Genomic DNA, 19,943 nt, shown 5'->3' with positions numbered 1-19,943 from the left:
GCGTGGGGCCTAGGATCAAGCCTTGGGGTACTCCCTTGGTGACAGGCAGTGGCTGAGACAGCAGATGTCCTCTTCGAGAGAGGTAGTTAAAACCAGGTCAAAGACCCCTCAGAGACACCAGATCTCCTTTGCCGACAGGAATGGAATGGTCTACCGTATCAAAAGCTTCAGCCAAGTCAATAAAAATAGCAGCACAACATCACTTAAAATCAAGGGCAATTGTGACATCATTGACGGCCTTTAAGGTCGCAGTGACACTTCCATAACCTGGGTGGAAACCAGATTGCATACCAGAGAGAATACTATAGACATCAAGAAAGCCAGTTGATTATTAACATTTTTTCCCAACACTTTTCATAAACAAGGAAAAATAGAAAGAGGCCTACAACAGTTAGGATCAGCTTTATCTCCCCCTTTAAATATAGGACAAACTGTGGCTGCCTTCCAAGCAATGGGAACCTCCCCAGAGAGGAGAGACAGGTTAAAAAGGTCAGAGATAGGCGTGGCGATGAGAGGGGCAGCAACCTTAAAGAAGAAAGGGTCTAAACCAACCAGAAACTTTGTAGCGGGGCAAGGGGAAAAGAGGGAGGAGCATCGGGGCTAGTCGCATTAGAAGGGAGATGAGGAAATTTTGGATGGGCAAGGAGGCATGGCTGAGTCAAATAGGAAACCTGACTTAATTAAGTGGTAATTAAAGAGCTCAGCCATGTGCTTCTTGTTAGTAACAACCACATCAACATTAAGGGACATGGGCAGCTGTGAGGAGTGGTGTTAATTCTCCACGTCTTTAACCGTTTTCCTGAACTTCTTTGGGTTAGACCCACAGAGAGAGAACTGCTCCTTAAAGTAACTAACTTTGGACTTCCGTATAGCCTGGGTGTATTTATTTCTCATTTGCCTGAACGGGAGCCAGTCAGCGTAAGTATGTATGTGCCGAGCCTTTCGCCAAATGCAATTCTTGAGGTGGAGTAATTCTGCAAGATGACGGTCGAACCAGGGGCTGAACCTGTTTTTAATTTTAATTTTCTTTATGGGGGCGTGTTTGTTGAACCCCTCTCCAACAGCCAATGAAATTGCAGGGCGACAAATACGAAACAACATCAATCTCATATATCAAATTTCTAAAACATACAAGTATTAGGCAACATTTTAAAGATATAATTCCTGTTAATCCAGCCACTGTCTGATTTCAAAAATGCTTTACAGCGAAAGCTCCACAAACGATTATGTTAGATCACCACCAAGCCACAGAATAAACACAGCCATTTTTCCAGCCAAAGAGAGTCACAAAAAGCACAAATAGAGATAAAATGAATCACTAACCTTTGATCTTCATCAGATGACATTCATAGGACTTCATAGGACTGTATTGTTACACAATACATGTATGTTTTGTTCGTTAAAGTGCATATTTATATTAAAAAAATCCAATTTTACATTGGCGCGTTACGTTCAGTAGTTCTAAAACATGCAATGATTTAGCTTAGAGCCCCATCAAATGACAGAAATACTCATAATAAACATTGATAAAGATACGACTATTATACATGGAATTAGAGATATACTTCTCCTTAATGCAACCGCTGTGTCAGATTTTTTAAAAACTTTATGTAAATAGCAAACCATGCAATAATCTGAGAACAGCGTTCAGACAACAAAGAAGCCAAAGCGATATCTGCCATATTGGGTAGTCAACATTAGTCAAAAATAGCATTAGAAATATTCACTTACCTTTGATCTATATCAGAATGCACTCCCAGGAATCCCAGGTCCACAAAATGCTTGATTTGTTCGATAATGTCCATCATTTATGTCCAAATATATATTTTTGTTAGGGTGTTTGGTAAACAAATCCAAACGCGCATGCAGGTCCAGCAGAACGTCGGACGAAAAGTTCAAAAAGTTATATAACAGTCTGTAGAAACCTGTCAAACTAATTATAGAATCAATCTTTAGGATGTTTTCAAAATAAATGTTCAATAATGTTCCAACCAGGGGGAATTCCTATGTCTAAAGAAAAGCTAACTCTCTCGTGACTGCGCGTCATGAGACCAAGGCACTCTGCCAGACCACTGACTCACAGGTCTCATGAGCCCCTCCTTTATAGTAGAATCCTCAAACAAGTTTCTAAAAAAGGTTGACATCTAGTGGAAGCCATAGGAAGTGAAAAATGGCTCCATAGATACTGTGTATTCGATAGGCCAAGCTTTGAAAACCTACAAGCCTCAGATTTCCCACTACCTGGTTGGATTTTTCTCAGGTTTTCGCCTGCCATATGAGTTCTGTTATACTCACAGACATCATTCAAACAGTTTTAGAAACTTCAGTGTTTTCTATCCAATAATACTAATAATATAGCAGGCAGTTTACTTTGGGCACCTTATTCATTCCAAGCTACTCAATACTGCCCCCCTGTCACCAAGAAGTTAACAATACCACTGAAAATATCAAAAAAGAAGGTCCAAGCATCTTCGACAGAGGGGATCAAGCTGATTCTATACCATTTTACAGAGGCCAGTTCATGAAAGAAGGCTTGCTCATTAAAGTTTTTCAGCAAGCGTCTATGACAAAGCAGGACAGGTTGTTTCGCTGAGCAGCCATTACGAACGCAGGCTGTAAAACAGTGATCACTACGGTCAATACAGAAAACACCAGACTGATACCGATCATGATTATTTGTGGGGATAACATCGAGGAGAGTAGCATTTTTTGGGGTGTTTGGTAATAATCTGTGGAAGATTTCGTTATTCCCATTGCTTTAGGACTTGGTCAGGTGGTTTAAGCATGTCCCAGTTGTTACAGTGTTTTTGTTTTGTATAGCTCTTGTGATAAACTTAGGGTCTAGAGATGCTTCCCGCTCACCCCTCTTAATTTACAGTTAAATGTATTATCTCTAGCAGCACAGAATAGAGTCATGGGATAGCCCACATTAACAACCACATGACAGTTAGAACAAATTGCAATCTGGGCATCTGCAGCAAATGTGGGGCAAAGGAAAACCATACAAAATAGAAGCTGAGAAAGCATACTGCAATCAGAGGGTTATATCAAGTCAACAACCTATTTTCTCTCTCTCTCTTGTACTTTCTCAAACAATCTTTATTTTTGTGCTTGAATACACCTTATTTTCAGATTCACACCCTTTATTTCTTTAGTGCTTGGTTTGTCGTTATGGATATGAACACTGTCACTGAACTGAGCTTGCTACTCTTTCCCCCTCCCCATGCAGACTCCTACCTGTACCCAAGCTTCCATGGCCTCATGTCGGACAACGATACAGTACGACTGGGCCTGGACTTCCAGAGGATGCTCCGGATCAACCACATGCTCTACATCGCAGCCAGGTCAGTCAACACGCCTCTCAGTATTGTTCACTCATCTTCAATGCACTGGACTGCCTTATATTAACCCTGTATTGACTACTCTTCATTGAATCCCTTTGTAGTATTTCTGTCATTGTATCAGTCAACCGTATTGGATAGCTCCCGTTACGTTCCTATTGTCACACTGTAGGTTTATTATGTAAAAGGTACCTCAGGCTCAGCAAGAAGCCCTTCTACATCAATAAGCCTGTGTTAAAGAACTGTGTGACTGACCCTAATCAATCTAATTTAGGCTAAGAACAGGCAGCTTGGGTGTGGTGTAGTGGGATTGGGTTTCAGGGCAGAGAGGAGACATCTTCAAATGTTTTCTGACCTTTGACCTCTTACAGGGATCATGTCTTTGCTATCAGTCTCAGCGCCTCCTCTGAGCAGATCGTCCCACAACAGGTAAGCCTTATGTTGTCTCACAAACACATTGTTTACATGAGTCATGACCTCATGGGTCATAGAGTAGTGTATCATTGCAGCTGGCTGGACATAAGAGCATTACTGGTGGTTCAATGGCTCCTACTTTTCTGCTCATCTTTTAAATATAGGTTATTTGTGTCATTTTCTTCTTACTCAGCCGGTCTCTTCATTCAAGCAGATACAAAGCCATTTCACTACAGACAGATATCCAATAGAAGTTATGTCGCGCACTCCTGGTTTTGAAGTGCTGTGCTCTCTCTCTTCCATCTGAATCCCATTTGTCAAACACGATTGCTCTTAAACAAAAATCACTTTAAGGCCTGGGTTTGTGTTTGCTTGTCACTATTGTATTTAGATTAATTTACAGCATGAGTCATCTCCATAAGGGACCCACTCAACATCAATGAGATCTAACGTTATTGACTTGTATTTGATTGCAGTGGAAATACATGAGCAGAATGATGTGTAGTGCAGAGAATTGTCAGAAGAGAACATATGTATTTTAAAAGAAGTTAGGAGCACTAACAATATGTGCATTGCATAGTACATAGTGTGTATTTTTTTTATTTCACCTTTATTTAACCAGCCCGGTTGAGAACAAGTTCTCATTTATAACTGCGACCTGGCTAAGACAAAGCAAAGCAGTGCGACACAAACAACACAGAGTTACACATGGGATAAACAAATGTACAGTCAATAACGCAATAGAAAAATCTATATACAGTGTGTGCAAATGTAGTAAGATTAGGGAGGTAAGGCAATAAATAGGCCATAGTGGTGAAATAATTACAATTTTGCAATTAACACTGGAGTGATAGATTTGCAGAAGATGAATGTGCAAGTAGAGAGACTGGGGTGCAAAGGGTCAAAAAAAATTATGGTATTGTAGTTGGGTAGTTGGGTGGGCTATTTACAGATGGGCTGTGTAGAGGTGTAATGATTGGTAAGCTGCTCTGACAGCTGATTCTTGAAGTTAGTGAGGGTGATATAAGTCTCCAGCCTCAGTGATTTTTGCAATTCGTTCCAGTCATTGGCAGCAGAGAACTGGAAGGAGAGGCGGCCAAAGGAGGAGTTGGCTTTGGGGATGACCAGTGAACTATACCTCCTGGAGCACATGCTACGGGTGGGTTCTGCTATGGTGGCCAGTGAGCTGAGATAAGGCTTTACCTAACAAAGACTAGATGACCTGGAGCCAATGGGTTTGGCGATGAATGTGAAGTGAGGTTCAGCCAACGAGAGCATACAGGTTGCAGTGGTGGGTAGCATATGGGGCTTTGGTGGCAAAACAGATGGCACTGTGATAGACTACATCCAATTTGCTGAGCATAGTGTTGGAGGCTATTTTGTAAATGACGTCGCCGAAGTCGAGGATTGGTACGATAGTCAGTTTTACGAGGGTATGTTTGGCAGCATGACTGAAGGATACTTTGTTGCGAAATAGGAAGCCAATTCTAGATTTAATTTTGGATTGGAGATGCTTAATGTGAGTCTGGAAGGAGAGTTTACAGTCTAACCAGACACCTAGGTATTTGTAGTTGTCCACATATTCTCAGTCCGAACCGTCCAGAGTAGTGATGCTAGACGGGCAGGCAGGTGCAGGCAGCGATCAGTTGAAGAGCATGCATTTAGTTTTACTTGCATTTAAGAGCTGTTGGAGGCCACGGAAGGAGTGTTGTATGGCATTGAAGCTCGTCTGGAGGTTTGTTAACAGTGTCCAGAGAAGGGCCAGAGGTATACAGAATGGTGTCGTCTGCGTAGATGTGGATCAGAGAATCACCAGCAGCAGAGCGACATCATTGATGTATACAGAGAAAAGAGTCGACCAAGAATTGAACCCTGTGGCACCCCCATAGACTGCCAGAGATCCGGACAACAGGCCCTCCGATTTGACACACTGAACTCTATCTGAGAAGTAGTTGGCTAGGCAGTCATTTGAGAAACCAAGGCTGCTGAGTCTGCTGATAAGAATGCAGTGATTGACAGTCTAAATTCTTGGCCAGATCGATGAAGACAGCTGCACAGTATTGTCTTTTATCGATGGCAGTTATGATATCATTTAGGACCCTGAGTGTGGCTGAGGTGCACCCATGACCAGCTCGGACACCAGATTGCATAGCGGAGAAGGTACGGTGGGATTCTAAATGGTTGGTGATCTGTTTCATTTGGCTTTTGAAGATTTTAGAAAGGCAGGGTAGGATAGGATATAGGTCTGTAACAGTTTGGGTCTAGAGTTGTTGTTTTTTTCACCTTTATTTAACCAGGTAGGCTAGTTGAGAACAAGTTCTCATTTGCAACTGCGATGTGGCCAAGATAAAGCATAGCAGTGTGAACAGACAACACAGAGTTACACATGGAGTAAACAATTAACAAGTCAATAACACAGTAGAAAAAAAGGGGAGTCTATATACATTGTGTGCAAAAGGCATGAGGAGGTAGGCGAATAATTACAATTTTGCAGATTAATAACACTGGAGTGATAAATGATCAGATGGTCATGTACAGGTAGAGATATTGGTGTGCAAAAGAGCAGAAAAGTAAATAAATAAAAACAGTATGGGGATGAGGTAGGTAAAAATGGGTGGGCTATTTACCGATAGACTATGTACAGCTGCAGCGATCGGTTAGCTGATCAGATAGCAGATGTTTGAAGTTGGTGAGGGAGATAAGTCTCCAGTGTCCCCCTTTGAAGAGGGGGATGACCGCAGCAGCATTCCAATCTTTAGGGATCTCCGACGATACGAAAGAAAGGTTGAAAAGGCTAGGAATAGGGGTTGCAACAATTGCGGCGGATAATTTTAGAAAGAGACGGTCCAGATTGTCTAGCCCAGCTGATTTGTAGGAGTCCAGATTTTAAACCAAGGGCTATATCTGTTCTTAGTTCCCATTTGATGGTGAGGAAAGCACTTTTAAAGAATATCCAGGTATCCTCTACTGACGGAATGAAGTCAATATCCTTCCAGGATATCCGGGCCAGGTCGATTAGAAAGGCCTGCTTGCTGAAGTGTTTTAGGGAGCGTTTGACAGTGTTGAGGGGTGGTCGTTTGACTGCGGACCCATTACGGACGCAGGCAATGAGGCAGTGATCGCTGAGATCCTGGTTGAAGACAGCAGAGGTGTATTTAGAAGGCAAGTTGGTCAGGATGATATCTATGACGGTGCCCGTGTTTACGGATTTAGGCTTGTACCTGCTAGGTTCCTTGATAATTTGTGTGAGATTGAGGGCATCTAGCTTAGATTGTAGGACGGCCGGGGTGTTAAGCATATCCAAGTTTAGGTCACCTAACAGTACAAACTCTAAAGATAATTGGGGGGCAGTTAATTCACAAATGGTGTCCAGGGCACAGCTGGGGGCTGAGGGGGGTCTATAACAAGCGGAAACAATGAGACTTATTTCTGAAAAGGTGGATTTTTAAAAGTAGGAGCTCAAACTGTTTTGGTACAGACCTGATAGCATGACCGAAATCTAGACTATCTCTGTGGTAGAGTGCAACTCCACCCCCTTTGGCAGTTCTAGCTGGGTGGAAAATGTTGTAGTTTGGGAATTTTTGGTGGCCTTCCTAAGCCAGGATTCAGACACGGCTAGGACATCAGGGTTGGCGGAGTGTGCTAAAGAAGTGAATAAAACACACTTAGGGAGGAGGCTTCTAATGTTAAAATGCATGAAACCCCGGCTTTTACAGTTTTTTTTTTTTTTTTTTTTTTTTCACCTTTATTTAACCAGGTAGGCTAGTTGAGAACAAGTTCTCATTTGCAACTGCGACCTGGCCAAGATAAAGCATAGCAGTGTGAGCATACAACAAAGAGTTACACATGGAGTAAACAATTAACAAGTCAATAACACAGTAGAAAACAAAGGGGGGGTCTATATACAATGTACAATGTGTGCAAAAGGCATGAGGTAGGCAAATAATTACAATTTTGCAGATTAACACTGGAGTGATAAAAGATCAGATGGTCATGTACAGGTAGAGATATTGGTGTGCAGAAGAGCAGAAAAGTAAATAAATAAAAACAGTATGGGGATGAGGTAGGTGAAAAGGGTGGGCTATTTACCAATAGACTATGTACAGCTGCAGCGATCGGTTAGCTGCTCAGATAGCTGATGTTTGAAGTTGGTGAGGGAGATAAAAGTCTCCAACTTCAGCGATTTTTGCAATTCGTTCCAGTCACAGGCAGCAGAGTACTGGAACGAAAGGCGGCCAAATGAGGTGTTGGCTTTAGGGATGATCAGTGAGATACACCTGCTGGAGCGCGTGCTACGGATGGGTGTTGCCATCGTGACCAGTGAGCTGAGATAAGGCGGAGCTTTACCTAGCATAGACTTGTAGATGACCTGGAGCCAGTGGGTCTGGCGACGAATATGTAGCGAGGGCCAGCCGACTAGAGCATACAAGTCGCAGTGGTGGGTGGTATAAGGTGCTTTAGTGACAAAACGGATGGCACTGTGATAGACTGCATCCAGTTTGCTGAGTAGAGTGTTGGAAGCCATTTTGTAGATGACATCGCCGAAGTCGAGGATCGGTAGGATAGTCAGTTTTACTAGGGTAAGCTTGGCGGCTTGAGTGAAGGAGGCTTTGTTGCGGAATAGAAAGCCGACTCTTGATTTGATTTTCGATTGGAGATGTTTGATATGAGTCTGGAAGGAGAGTTTGCAGTCTAGCCAGACACCTAGGTACTTATAGACGTCCTCATATTCTAGGTTGGAACCATCCAGGGTGGTGATGCTAGTCGGGCATGCAGGTGCAGGCAGCGACCGGTTGAAAAGCATGCATTTGGTTTTACTAGCGTTTAAGAGCAGTTGGAGGCCACGGAAGGAGTGTTGTATGGCATTGAAGCTTGTTTGGAGGTTAGATAGCACAGTGTCCAAAGACGGGCCGAAAGTATATAGAATGGTGTCGTCTGCGTAGAGGTGGATCAGGGAATCGCCCGCAGCAAGAGCAACATCATTGATATACACAGAGAAAAGAGTCGGCCCGAGAATTGAACCCTGTGGCACCCCCATAGAGACTGCCAGAGGACCGGACAGCATGCCCTCCGATTTGACACACTGAACTCTGTCTGCAAAGTAATTGGTGAACCAGGCAAGGCAGTCATCCGAAAAACCGAGGCTACTGAGTCTGCCGATAAGAATATGGTGATTGACAGAGTCGAAAGCCTTGGCAAGGTCGATGAAGACGGCTGCACAGTACTGTCTTTTATCGATGGCGGTTATGATGTCGTTTAGTACCTTGAGTGTGGCTGAGGTGCACCCATGACCGGCTCGGAAACCAGATTGCACAGCGGAGAAGGTACGGTGGGATTCGAGATGGTCAGTGACCTGTTTGTTGACTTGGCTTTCGAAGACCTTAGATAGGCAGGGCAGGATGGATATAGGTCTGTAACAGTTTGGGTCCAGGGTGTCTCCCCCTTTGAAGAGGGGGATGACTGCGGCAGCTTTCCAATCCTTGGGGATCTCAGACGAGATGAGAGGTTGAACAGGCTGGTAATAGGGGTTGCGACAATGGTGGCAGATAGTTTCAGAAATAGAGGGTCCAGATTGTCAAGCCCAGCTGATTTGTACGGGTCCAGGTTTTGCAGCTCTTTCAGAACATCTGCTATCTGGATTTGGGTAAAGGAGAACCTGGAGAGGCTTGGGCGAGGAGCTGCGGGGGGGGCGGAGCTGTTGGCCGAGGTTGAAGTAGCCAGGCGGAAGGCATGGCCAGCCGTTGAGAAATGCTTATTGAAGTTTTCGATAATCATGGATTTATCAGTGGTGACCGTGTTACCTAGCCTCAGTGCAGTGGGCAGCTGGGAGGAGGTGCTCTTTACGGAAGTCAACAAATGAGAGCGCCTGGGGAATAGGAGTGGAATTGGGGACTACAGGGCCTGGGTTAACCTCTACATCACCAGAGGAACAGAGGAGGAGTAGGATAAGGGTATGGCTAAAGGCTATAAGAACTGGTTGTCTAGTGCGTTGAGAATAAAAGGAGCAGATTTCTGGGCATGGTAGAATAGATTCATGGCATGTACAGACAATGGTATGGTAGGATGTGAGTACAGTGGAGGTAAACCTAGGCGTTGAGGGACGATGGCAGAGGTTTTGTCTCTGGAGGCACCATTTAAGCCAGGTGAGGTCTCTGCATGTGTGTGGGGGGGGACAAAAGAGCTATCTAAGGCAAGGTGAGCGGGACTGAGGGCTCTACAGTGAAATAAAATAATAAGAACTAGCCAAGACAACCGTAGTCGAGGCATATGCCAGGTCGCAGTTGCAAATGAGAACTTGTTCTCAACTAACCTACCTGGTTAAATAAATAAAAAATATTGACAGTAGAGAGAGGCATAAAGCAATCACAGGTGTTGATCAGGAGAGCTAAGACAACAACGGGTAAATGGCGATGAATGGGCAGAGTGGCTCAGTTAGGTACATACAGGACCTGAATTTGAGGCTGGGGCCGTCAGGTAAATAAAATTAGGGGCATCAGCTGTGTAGCCGAGTGACCATAGGGTCAAAAGACCAGCAATAGGGGCCTCCCGGGTGGCGCAGTGGTTAAGGGCGCTGTACTGCAGCGCCAGCTGTGCCATCAGAGACTCTGGGTTCGCGCCCAGGCTCTGTCGTAACCGGCCGCGACTGGGAGGTCCGTGGGGTGACGCACAATTGGCCTAGCGTCGTCCGGGTTAGGGAGGGCTTGGCCGGTAGGGATGTCCCTGTCTCATTGTGCACCAGCGACTCCTGTGGCGGGCCGGGCGCAGTGCGCGCTAACCAAGGTTGCCAGGTGCACTGTGTTTCTTCCGACATATTTGGTCCGGCTGGCTTCCGGGTTGGATGCGCGCTCTGTTAAGAGTGCGGCTTGGTTGGGTTGTGTATCGGAGGACGCATGACTTTCCCGAGCCCGTACGGGAGTTGTAGCGATGAGACAAAATAGTAGCTATTAAAACAATTGGATACCACAAAATTGGGGAGAAAAAAGGGGTCAAATTCAACAAAAAAAGAGCAGCAATAGGTTAAGGTGAGGTAATAGGTGAGTCAGGGTGGCTTTCGGTAGTCACTACTACGCTAGGCGAGTTGGGGACACAGCGTTCAGAAAAGCTAGTGGGCCAGGACTAGTAAATGGTCATTGGTCATCAGCCATAATACTAACCTGGCTTTCTCACCTTCCCATGCTTCTTATCTGTCTCAGTGAGCTCATTAGTGTGCACCTGAGTCATAATCAAAGTCATAATCAAAAACCCACAGTCTGCTTCATCATGGATCTATTCCTTTTCTATTGCCCAGTTTCAGTTCTAATCCCCAGTCTCCTCACCAGGTCCACCATGATCCCCAACTCAGAGATACTGTATATCAAAGGCCTGGATGGGCAAAAGCAATAAATAGCTAACTCCACCTCTCTCTGCCAGAGGTCTAGGGGGAAGTATTATCATATTGCTGACGCCTATCCTATTTATCCTATCATATTGGATCTTCAATAGGGAAGTGAGAAGAGCCTTGGGGGATACATTTCACTCCACTTTAAGGCCCAGAAGGGTAGCAGTTGAGTCTTGAGCCAAAAGAGGGATTTCACCTTAGTCTCTAGAAAAATCTTATTTCCCAGCATGCCCCATGGTGTTGATGAGTTTGGAGCTCCTGCAGGGAGCGGGATCAGCAAAACACCCTCCCAGTCAGTCGGCAGTGGAACAGTGGATCTGCACTGGTGGGCAGTGCATTAAACCACCTTCAACCATTCAACTTTGTTAACAAGTTGATGGGTCTCTTCCTATTCACTTCACTCGCGGGGGCCCACTGGGGGGCCAATGCTAGGGGATAAGGACGTCCAGGAGGACCATAGATATGCATTGCAAATTCCTTTCTTATTCCTTGATCTTCTTGTTGGTCTAATTATCCATAGAGATGTCTTGTTGTTACGAAGTACAGGTGGATTGGGATGGATTGTATGGGAGATGAATTGTAGAGGAACAATAGTTTTGAGTTGCACGATGACAAGGTTAGACACAGCTCCTCGTGTGTTTCAGATGTTTGTTTGTCAGAAGCTTAATTGAACTTGATGAGATTTTCATTATAGCTGTCTCCTAATAGCATTTGAATGGCTGGGTGAAAAAAGGGTCTCTTTCTTGCTCTGACAGTTGGTTGTCTGTCTGTGTGTTGCAGAAATTGACTTGGAAGACAAAAGATGTGGATAAATGCACAGTGAGAGGGAAGAACAGCGTGAGTATCTCTCTCCCTTTCTTTCTCTCTGTTTCTCGCTCTCCCACTGTCTGGTCTGCGATGTGGGAGGGTAGCACTAACAATAGCATAGATTGCTTATCAAAATCAGCACCACAGGTATCTGTAGTTCCAGAACCAGTCTCTGGCACAAGCAGTGCCAGCCTCCCAGAGCTCTAGTGAAACCATAGAGATCAGCACAGGGATTATGGTAATGACAAGAATAAGAACAGAAGTATGACTGAGAGGGAGCTTGTGTGTGTGTGTGTATGTGCGCGCCCTTAGCAAAATGCCATTCAGTGCATAATAAGCTGTGCAATGACACTGCAGGTGGGGTGATAACACCAGCAGCCAGTAGTCACATTGCCATCCCCTGAAACCCAGCTGTTTCCCTTTGACAGGATGAATGCTACAACTACATCAAAGTTCTGGTTCCACGCAACGATGAGACGCTATTTGCCTGCGGGACCAACGCTTTTAACCCCACCTGCCGCAACTACAAGGTAGGACACTTCACCTCAGTCACCTTTCTATCTAAAGCCCCCAGCTCCATACCCAGCACTGTTCTGAAACATAACAGCTGGGGTAAATAAGCTTAGTTAAAACAATTGTTAGCATGGGGAGGTTTAGCGGGTTAAGGGCATTGCCTACAGGTGTTGACATCCTGACTTTCTCCTAACTTTTTGTGAGAAAAAAGTGTCCTCTCTTTATCTACAGTATAAAATCATCAAGTCGACGTTGTCGTGCACAGATAGACCCCTATAGCGCTCCAGAATGCAGAACCACTTCAAAGGAGTGCTGCTATCCTGGATGTTGATGGAGAAACATGTTGACTCAACCGAGGTTGGCCGCGGTCTGTTGACTGAACACAGATCCACAATGATAATAACCGTCTTTATTCACACATCTGAGGAATAAACTGCAACCGCAGATGATTTGAGATCATGTCATCCACTGAGAGAGAGAGTGGGGGAGAGAGAAGGGAGGGGGGGGAGAAAACAAAACATGCCTGAAAACTAGAGTCAGAATCCCAGGGGAGCCACTACTTTAGTTCCATGGAGGAACTCACGCCACCTACACTCTATTGCTATCTGACTGCTCAAATGATTAACAACCCAAAGTGTGCCAGAGATATGTCGGCTGAGTGGAAACATACAATAGGAAAATAGCGATACGTTAATCGTGCATAGATAGATTCACACTCCCCAGGATGTCTACCAATACAAAAGAAGTCTGGTTGAGCTGAGGTGACATCATGGTTCTGGGCAATGATTCACAGTGTGCTTTTTGGAAGAGGGGATGTAACGTCTACAGTCTGAGAAAAACCGGGAGCGATGACTATCTGGAGAACTGGGAATAGTGTGCTGAAGTGTAAATCATATCATGCAATCTGTCTGCAGCATTCCTTGGAAAGACTGAGGAGGGCAGTGGGGTCAGGAGAGGGCGTGTTAGGGTGAAGGGGATTGGATTGTGGGTGTGGACGGGTGGAAAATGTTTTATTTGCACAGAGTGCATTTTCCATGTAAATTGATCGCCACAAAACACTCTGCCCAATGAGCCAGCTGGATCAAAGACAGGGGTTGTGTGATCAGGTGGTAGCTAGACCAGGAAGTGAAAACCTGTATCCTCTAGTCTAAATCACACTGTACTGTAGTACTGAAGCCCCAGAACCATGGTTTAGCAGACAGATCAGAGATGTAACAGCCAAAGTAACATTGGTGGATTTCTCACTTAGAGAGTGTACCCATAGGGAACACAGCATTAAATATAAACACAGATGTTGACAGCTGTCACTGTGTGTGTTTGTGAAGGTAGCTGTTTGCTGGAGTGTGCTGGAGCTGCCGAGAATGACCTCTCTTCCTGGTTGCATTCTGCAGCCCCCCCCCACCCCCCACTACCACAGCGGGATTCACACATATTGTCTGAGCCGAGGTTTACGACCTTGTTAACGGTGGGGCAGGAATAGCTGCTAAAGATCTGTGGTTAGGAGATACTGTCTCCTCACAGTGCTGCCAGAGTAGCAGCCATAGAGCAGGCTGACAGGAGTGTTACTCCTGACCTTTTGACTTTACTGTTGTTACAATGCAGTGTAAAACGTACTAAATAAAAGGTATATTTATGACACGTGTTCCTATTTATTCATCATGATTGACTAGAGGCACATTCTGTCCATGCCTTTAAGGGGTCGACTTTATAACTTGGCAGTTAGCAGTAAAGCTAACCTGATATAAAACAGAACAATACTCACGTTTGGACTGAAATCGATTTTTCAGTAAGGGGAAAACAGTAAACTTAACAACTGCAAACACTGACCTAGTTATTTTAGTTGAGGTTTTTCAATATAAGCTCCTTGGAGTTCTTTTTTTTTAGTTACACTCCTATAAATAGCTTTATGAAGTACCCCCTTCCCTCTCTGAGTCCCCTCTTCTCTTTCGTCCCTCTCTCTCCCAGATGTCCACACTGGAACAGGACGGTGAGGAAGTGGTGGGTCAGGCCCGCTGTCCCTTTGAGTCTCGCCAATCCAACGTCGGCCTCTTCGCTGGTGAGTTGCTCTGGACAGAGACAGAGAGACATGTCAGCTGGGGGCAGCAACTTGATCAGTAAACTTGCCCTCAATCTTGCCAATTTGCCAGTGACATTTAGACATAGTTCACACAGTGTCATTGAGAGCAGCACAGTCCCTACATCAAGTGTAGCCATGAAGGAAAAATACACATTGGGAGGCATGGGTTTCTAGTCTTCATTGCAATTGTGTTCATTTGAAAAAAGCAAACCTTTCTTAAATTAATGATTTTGTTCCTCTCAGGTGGTGACTTCTACTCGGCCACCATGACAGACTTCCTGGCGAGTGATGCAGTAATTTACCGTAGTCTGGGAGAGAGCAGCCCGGTGCTTCGTACCGTGAAGTACGACTCCAAATGGCTACGAGGTGAGCCCCTGGCCTTGGCCTTAGGTCTCAACTTATGAATTTACCTTTAGAACCTTACTCAAAATCTTCCTCAAATATCATGATCTATTTGTATGCAGTACATTACATATTAGAGCAGTATTTCATTCTAAATCAAAGTGTGGTACCCACATGAGTGATGCTTCCTACCAAAACACTGACTGCCTAATGCTTAACTGTTGTGAATACCTTATAAGACCGTCAGTGCTACTGTTTCATATTTCTCCCTTTGTCTCCTCAGAGCCTCATTTCCTCCATGCCATTGAGTACGGGAACTACGTGTACTTCTTCTTCAGTGAGATTGCTGTGGAGTACACCACACTTGGCAAGGTAAGAGAGTTGTAGTTAAATACTACAGAAGGGGGTGGTAGGTAGCCCAGCGGCTAATGACCTGTGGCCGGTTCGATTCCCGGGACGGGCGCTGAAAAAAAGGGTAGAATTGATCTGGCAACTAGAGGGCTGCTGGGTTCTCATCCTCAAGACATTCCTTTACCGTTGGCCCCTTGAGCAAGACCCTTTAACCCCTAGATTCAATTTCCACGACCCCATGAAAATCGAATTAGCATTAAAAAAATCCCCATCAAAATCAGTCAGTTTAAGCTAGAGATACAGTGGGGAGAACAAGTATTTGATACACTGCTGATTTTGCAGGTTTTCCCTACTTACAAAGCATGTAGAGGTCTGTAATTTTTATTATAGGTACACTTCAACTGTGAGAGACGGAATCTAAAACAAAAATCCAGAAAATCGCATTGTATGATTTTTAAGTAATCAATTTGCATTTTATTGCATGACATAAGTATTTGATACATCAGAAAAGCAGAACTTAATATTTGGTACAGAAACCTTTGTTTGAAATTAGAGAGATCATACATTTCCTGTAGTTCTTGACCAGGTTTGCACACACTGCAGCAGGGATTTTGGCCCACTCCTCCATACAGACCTTCTCCAGATCCTTCAGGTTTCGGAGCTGTCGCTGGGCAATACGGACTTTCAGCTCCCTCCAAAGATTTTCTATTGGGTTCAGGTCTGGAGACTGGCTAGGCCACTCCAGGACCTTGAGCTGCTTCTTACGGAGCCACTCCTTAGTTGCCCTGGCTGTGTGTTTCGGGTCGTTGTCATGCTGGAAGACCCAGTCACGATCCATCTTCAATGTTCTTACTGAGGGAAGGAGGTTGTTGGCCAAGATCTCGCGATACATGGCCCCATCCATCCTCCCCTCAACACGGTGCAGTCATCCTGTCCCCTTTGCAGAAAAGCATTCCCAAAGAATGATGTTTCCACCTCCATGCTTCACGGTTGGGATGGTGTTCTTGGGGTTGTACTCATCCTTCTTCTTCCTCCAAACACGGCGAGTGGAGATTAGACCAAAAAGCTCTATTTTTGTCTCATCAGACCAAATGACTTTCTCCCATTCCTCCTGTGGATCATCCAGATGGTCATTGGCAAACTTCAGACGGGCCTGGACATGCGCTGGCTTGAGCAGGGAGACCTTGCGTGCGCTGCAGGATTTCAATCCATGACGGCGTAGTGTGTTACTAATGGTTTTCTTTGAGACTGTGGTCTCAGCTCTCTTCAGGTCATTGACCAGGTCCTGCCGTGTAGTTCTGGACTGATCCCTCACCTTCCTCATGATCATTGATGCCCCACTAGGTGAGATCTTGCATGGAGCCCCAGACCGAGGGTGATTGACCGTCATCTTGAACTTCTTCCATTTTCTAATAATTGTGCCAACAGTTGTTGCCTTCTCACCAAGCTGCTTGCCTATTGTCCTGTAGCCCATCCCAGCCGTGTGTAGGTCCTCGATTTTATCCCTGATGTCCTTACACAGTTCTCTGGTCTTGGCAATTGTGGAGAGGTTGGAGTCTGTTTGATTGAGTGTGTGGACAGGTGTCTTTTATACAGGTAACGAGTTCAAACAGGTGCAGTTAATACAGGTAATGAGTGGAGAACAGGAGGGCTTCGTAAAGAAAAACTAACAGGTCTGTGAGCCGGAATTCTTACTGGTTGGTAGGTGATCAAATACTTATGTCATGCAATAAAATGCAAATTGATTACTTAAAAATCATACAATGTGATTTTCTGGATTTTTGTTTTAGATTCCGTCTCTCACAGTTGAAGTGTACCGATGATAAAAATGACAGACCTCTACATGCTTTGTAAGTAGGAAAACCTGCCAAATCGGCAGTGTATCAAATACTAGTTCTCACCACTGTATGTTTTTTTGCATTGGATGCGTCTCAATCCACTTCATCCGCTGATGTCGCACTTTCACATCTGCGGTGAAAGGTGGCAGAGCTCGAGTGGTGTTTGTCAGACCAATCAATCTTCTCACAAAACATCTGTAGCGTCCGACAAACTATTATGGAAAGATGAGACTCTCACAAACACAATAGTGTTCTCTGTTTTGCCGACCTGCCAACTTCTGTCTGTAACGTCCGAACAGTTTCGTTTACACACTAATATGACCGCTCTGTGGAAAGGTGAGTTTCTCACAAATACGTACATGTTCGTTGTTTTGCTCCAGGATGCCGACAAGCCTCAAGACCCATCTGAAGATCACCCTGTACCAGTAAAAAATAATCTACACACAATACGCCATAATGACGAAGCAAAAACAGGTTTTTTTATATTTTTGATCATGTACAAAAAAATACAATAAAAATGAAATTCCTTATTTGCATAAATATTCAGACCCTTTACTCAGTACTTTGTTGAAGCACCTTTTAGCAGTGATTTCAGCCTTGACTCTTCTTGGGTATGATGCTACAAGCTGGTCACACCTGTATTTGGGGAGTTTCTCCCATTCTTCTCTGCAGATCCTCTCAAGCTCTGTCAGGTTGGATGGGGAGCATCGCTGCACAGCTATTTTCTGGTCTCTCCAGAGATGTACTTTGCTCCGTTCATCTTTCTCTCGATCCTGACTAGTCTCCCAGTCCCTGCCGCTGAAGAACATCTCCACAGCATGATGCTGCCTCCACCATGCTTCACCGTAGGGATGGTATTGGCCAAGTGATGAGCGGTGCCAGGTTTCCTCCAGACGTGACGCTTGGCATTCAGGCCAAGGAGTTCAATCTTGGTTTCGTCAGACCAGAGAATCTTGTTACTCATGGTCTGAGAGTCCTTTAGGTGCCCTTTAGAAAACTCCAAGCGGGCTGTCATGTGCCTTTTACTAAGGAGTTGCTTCCGTCTGGCCACTCTACCAGAAAGGCCTGATTGATGGAGTGCTACAGAGATTTCTACAGAGGAAGTCTGGAGCTCTGTCAGAGTGACCATCGGGTTCTTGGTCACCTCCCTGACCAAGGCCCTTCTCCCCGATTGCTCACTGTCTTCTTGACCTTCAATACCGCAGAAAGGTTTTGGTACCCGTCACCAGATCTGTGCCTAGACACAATCCTGCCTACGGACAATTCCTTCGACCTCATGGCTTGGTTTTTGCTCTGATATCCACTGTCAACTGTGGACCTTTTCTAGACAGGTGTTTGCCTTCCTAAATCATGTCCAATCAATTTTATTTTGAGCAATGACGTCCAGTAACACTATAGAACCCTGGGAGAACCTCAGCTGTCTGGGGGTGTTGAGAAGACAAAACTTCTGTTGTTCGCTGTAACATATGAACAATAATGTTGTATTAAATAGACTGCAATGTAATTTCATGTGAAACAGTGTAATGTCATGTCACTGTGTTATGTTACTGAATGAACACAAAAGGAATGAACATTTGTTGGAAAATCCTATCAAATCTAACCTTTCTCCATTCTCTCTTTCCCCCTCAGGTTGTGTTCTCCAGAGTGGCTCGTGTATGTAAGAACGACAACGGAGGTTCTCCCAGGGTTCTAGAGCGTTACTGGACGTCGTTCCTCAAAGCGCGGCTCAACTGCTCGGTGCCGGGCGATTCCTTCTTCTACTTTGACGTTCTGCAGTCGCTGACCAACGTTCTGCAGATCAATCTCAGACCGGCCGTGCTGGGGGTCTTCACTACACAGGCCAACAGGTCAATCACAGTACCAGGCAGCAACATTACAGACGGCCATACAGATATACAGTACATACTCATACAATGAGTATAATGAGGTTTTACTGTACCTCTTCTAGAAAATAGAAAGAAAAAAAGATAATGTTCACATATACAATATCAAGGGGTATGATATTGCACATTTTTAAAAGCCTATTTTATAAGATTGTTGTTTAATGTCCTTTACAACCCTGTGCAGCAGTCTTGAATGCTTTTATAGCTATATATATATCCATTATAACCTGGGTTAATATGGGCCTTTCCCATGACAAATGTCTCTGTTGTTTTCCTCATCAGTATCACAGGCTCAGCAGTATGTGCATTCTACATGGATGACATTGAGAAGGCCTTCAATGGGAAGTTCAAGGAGCAGAGGAACAGTGAGTCAACCTGGACGCCCGTGCCTGAGGAGCAGGTACCCAAACCCAGGTAAGACCAATACATATGAGTTGGAGCTTTGACAGCCTCAGTCCAGACATATTTACTTTATTCCAGTGTAAACACTGTCAACAAAAGTTTGCATCTACAATATCATATTCCCTCAGCGTGAATGCTTAGTAAATCTAGCCCACTGACTTTGAAACTCCACTGACAAGCTTCTTCTCCTCCTCTCTGTCTCACAGACCAGGCTGCTGTGCCGGCGACGGCTCTGCTGCTGCCTACAAGTCGTCCACGACCTTCCCCGACGGCACCCTGACCTTCATCAAGAACCACCCCCTGATGGACGAGGCGGTTCCCTCCGTCAACCACCGGCCCTACTTCACACGCACAACCAGCAGGTAGCTACAGCAGCAGGGTGGATGGAGGGATGAAAAGATAAAAGGGAAAATTGATGGGTAGAAAACTATTTAATCGATCTCCTTGGTGAAATAGATAACAGTTGGTCCCTTGTATCAACATGAAAAGCCCTTTTTAAATATTAAAGTTAGACGCAGTCAGGATGGGGTCTTCCAAAACACCACATCAAAGATCGACACAAGCAGGATAGGGCCTCCCCAAATTATAGATCCAACC

General features: G+C 44.8%; 1 protein-coding gene across 3 annotated transcripts in view; it reads left to right on the top strand.

The window, feature by feature from the left end:
• The window catches only part of LOC109908466 (semaphorin-6D-like), a 164,034-nt gene that overhangs the window by 114,582 nt on the left and 29,509 nt on the right, over nt 1–19,943 (top strand). For all 3 annotated transcript variants that reach the window (XM_031789410.1, XM_031789408.1, XM_020507117.2), the window contains exons 4-13: nt 3,230–3,344; nt 3,713–3,770; nt 11,914–11,970; nt 12,369–12,470; nt 14,419–14,509; nt 14,774–14,896; nt 15,156–15,244; nt 18,691–18,908; nt 19,227–19,358; nt 19,553–19,708. In XM_031789410.1, coding sequence (XP_031645270.1) covers nt 3,230–3,344; nt 3,713–3,770; nt 11,914–11,970; nt 12,369–12,470; nt 14,419–14,509; nt 14,774–14,896; nt 15,156–15,244; nt 18,691–18,908; nt 19,227–19,358; nt 19,553–19,708 — 1,141 coding nt within the window. The remainder of the gene's footprint in view (nt 1–3,229; nt 3,345–3,712; nt 3,771–11,913; nt 11,971–12,368; nt 12,471–14,418; nt 14,510–14,773; nt 14,897–15,155; nt 15,245–18,690; nt 18,909–19,226; nt 19,359–19,552; nt 19,709–19,943) is intronic.

Source organism: Oncorhynchus kisutch, linkage group LG2 (assembly GCF_002021735.2).
Source record: "Oncorhynchus kisutch isolate 150728-3 linkage group LG2, Okis_V2, whole genome shotgun sequence".
Classification (NCBI taxonomy): domain Eukaryota; kingdom Metazoa; phylum Chordata; class Actinopteri; order Salmoniformes; family Salmonidae; genus Oncorhynchus; species Oncorhynchus kisutch.
The sequence above is the reverse complement of the archived record's forward strand: the minus strand, read 5'-3'. Positions and strand labels throughout refer to the sequence as shown.